We start from the raw sequence: 3,051 nt of genomic DNA, 5'->3' as shown, positions 1-3,051 counted from the left end.
ATGAAGGAAGTCACAACTCTTACGCATTCAGACAGAACATGGCCGGTGAAGCTTAGGAGCTATCCAAATGCAGCGGCATTCTCTTCTGGTTGGATGGCATTTGTGAGAGGAACTCGCTTGCGTGTAGGAAATGTCTGCGTGTTCGAGCTAATTGATAGAGATGACATTGTATTCAGAGTCTACGTTATCAGCAGTAAAGAAATATTCAATGCAATAATGTCTCTTAAAGTTCTCATTTTAACGCCAGGCAGGAACAAATGGTCTAGATGCAGAATGAACCATTCTGAGCCGGTATTTCGCGGTCCTACTCTTCCGAGGCCTCTCAGGACTACTGAGTTAGCCAGCGAATTTGATTTGGAGCATCCCTTCTTCAAAATGGTGATACAACGGTCTCATTTTAGGACATTGGTATAATCTCGAGCCTAATCCATCACTGCCATATCTCAAGTTTGATTACGATCTCTATCTAATCTTTCCTCTGTGTTTTCCTTGGTTGATTTGGTTTGTATTGGGAATCATATGACAATAGTTAGTTTCCTTGGAGTAAGCACGGGGCATTCCAGTGGTGGAGTAATGCGGAATCAGGAAAAAAGGAAGAAAAAACAGAAGTAAAGGCTGTAAAAATGTCGGGACTATCCATTCACTTGGATTTCCTTGACAAGCTGCTCCATCACTTTCCACATGAAAGGATGGACGGTCACTTGAATTGAGTACTAACCTAAAATGGCAATTAATGTTCTGTAATTTGTTTGAAAATGCTTTACATTGCGGGTTAAGATCGATGGCTTTCATGAGCCTCTTAAGACTGTTGGCTAAAGCTCCTGAAACTCGCTAATATGGCCTTGTGTGCTTTTTTTGTCCAAGAGTGCATGCTTAAATTATTGTCCTTCGTTCAGCATACATAGCATTCGCTGGTTATTCAAACGTTTACTCATGTGCAGCGTGTTCCCGGCAAATTCGTCCGGCAACATATTGAAGAAAACAAGAAAACGGCAACTCTTACGTATTCAGATAGATCGTGGGCAGTGAATCTCTCAAGATATAAGCGGGACGCCCGAGTGTTGTTCTCTGCTGGGTGGCCTGTGTTTGCAAGAGAAGCTCATTTGCGTGTAGGAAATGCCTGCGTTTTTGAGCTTATTGACAGGGATGATGTTGTGTTCAAAGTCTCCATCTTAAATAATGGTGACGAGCACGAGATTCACGTCGATTGAGGCGATCGTGGGTCTGTGGTACTCTAGGCGGTGTTCGCAGCATCGATGTGAATCCAGGATTCCTAATAATGCCTCCTTTATTCAGCAGTGGCGAATCAATAAAAAGAAAACTCTTTTCTGTTCATGATTTCGTGCTAGCTTCGATTCTATACTTCCATTTTGGCGAGAGTTTCGCAGATTTGGTGCGTCTTTAAGGGTTCTGGTTGCTCGACTCACCTGAAGTGTTCATATGGATTCTCCTAACATCTTATTGTTATGTCTTAAGTGCCAAAGCTTTTTGTAAGAATAAAACAGTACACAGAAAGCAGTCCATTCGTTTGGCTTTTGCATTCCTCGCCTTTTGGCCTATCAACATTATGTTTTGTTTATACTGTTTTATGGCCAAATGAAAACAAAATTAAAAGAGCATTTAGAGAAATTTGCATGGGTAAGGCTTGATTGTACAGTGTTCCAATTCAGGTTATACATGAATGAACCGTTTGAGAAATCAATGCTGTGAACTTAAGAACTGATTTTTAGGTGGTAAACACTCTTTATCTCTATACAAACATAGGATCGCGACCATAATGGGTGAGTCCTAACCATATAGTTGGCAGGATCTCTAATTGCTATCAACTATTTCGTCTACTGAATGAATTAGGTGACCCTTTTGTATGTTAATTGATTGTTTCAAGACAACTCTAATTAGGGATGATTGGTTCCCAATCAAGTCCGATCCGATCCGATTCCGGATGGTCTAATCATTGGACCGGTCGCCTTTTCTTTTCTTTTCTTTTTTTTGTAATTCATTGTTAAATTTTTCTCGCTAACTTCATATTCACCGAACAACCTTTCGTTAATTATATTGCATTGTCGCTAAGCTTGAAAGTTATATTAACCATCTTAGATTAGGTTTAGATTTATATTTAGGAAAAAATTTTAAAGAAAAAATATTATTCAGATCGGTTCGATTCCTCCCTAAAACTGGGAACCAAACCAAATAGACTAATCCGATCCGGTCCCGGCGGTTCTCGATTTGATTAGTCTATTATGCTCGACCCTAACTCTAATTAAAGTTATCTAACGAGCTTAATATCATCAACCTGTAAACTTTTAATTTCCAACCCCGGGGCTATCAAGCGGGTTGACAAGTCAAAAGTTTGGATATGACGTGTTCTTGATTTTTTTTTTATTATTGTTTGAATCACTATCGGGGTATGTGGTTTCTTAAGGAATGTTTTTTTTATGTTGATTATGTGCTGTTTAGGCACTGGTCCGGGCCGCACTGGGCCCAAACCGAGCTGGCCCATCTGCCATCCCTACTTTACTGGTTATGTCCTTAGTGTAGTCCATTTCGAAGTCTGGATATGATCCGGCCGAAACAAATAGACCTAATCGCCGGAACTCATTCCCGAAACAAGCACTAACTCAACATAAATTTGGAGATACTACACTTGCAAATCGAAAATAATCGACCTAATGCTAAAAGAATTTGTTAACGTAGATGCAGCAAAAACCACTTAACATCGTTTGTGCACGATAACGATAAGGGTGGCAATGGGACCACCACCACCACCGGATTCCAAACTATGACTTATTATGGGTGCCACATAGACATGGCCGGTTCCGATTCCACAAAAGGGTGGAACCGGCGATTTCGGGCCGGTTCCGGTTCCGTTTCCGTTTTTTTATTTTAATTTTTAAAATAATAAATAATAAAATAAACATAATAAATTATAAATTATAATCAAATTGTACATTGTAATAAAATTTGGAGAAAAAAAAGAGAGAGGAGGAATTGGCTTGAACTTTATGAATTATCATTAAGCGCCTACATATCCTTTTGGGATAGAAGAATCAA

General features: G+C 39.6%; 1 protein-coding gene across 1 annotated transcript; it reads left to right on the top strand.

Annotated features, from left to right (window-relative positions):
- Positions 1 to 1,497, top strand: LOC115731512 (B3 domain-containing protein Os03g0620400-like). Its single transcript, XM_030662181.2, has 2 exons — positions 1 to 408; positions 942 to 1,497. The coding sequence occupies exons 1-2, from the start codon at positions 1 to 3 to the stop codon at positions 1,209 to 1,211; spliced, it is 678 nt and encodes a 225-aa protein (XP_030518041.2). The 3' UTR covers positions 1,212 to 1,497.
- Positions 1,498 to 3,051: the final 1,554 nt, after the last annotated feature.

Source organism: Rhodamnia argentea, chromosome 5, assembly GCF_020921035.1.
Source record: "Rhodamnia argentea isolate NSW1041297 chromosome 5, ASM2092103v1, whole genome shotgun sequence".
In the NCBI taxonomy this organism is placed as follows: Eukaryota; Viridiplantae; Streptophyta; class Magnoliopsida; order Myrtales; family Myrtaceae; genus Rhodamnia; species Rhodamnia argentea.
The sequence above is the reverse complement of the archived record's forward strand: the minus strand, read 5'-3'. Positions and strand labels throughout refer to the sequence as shown.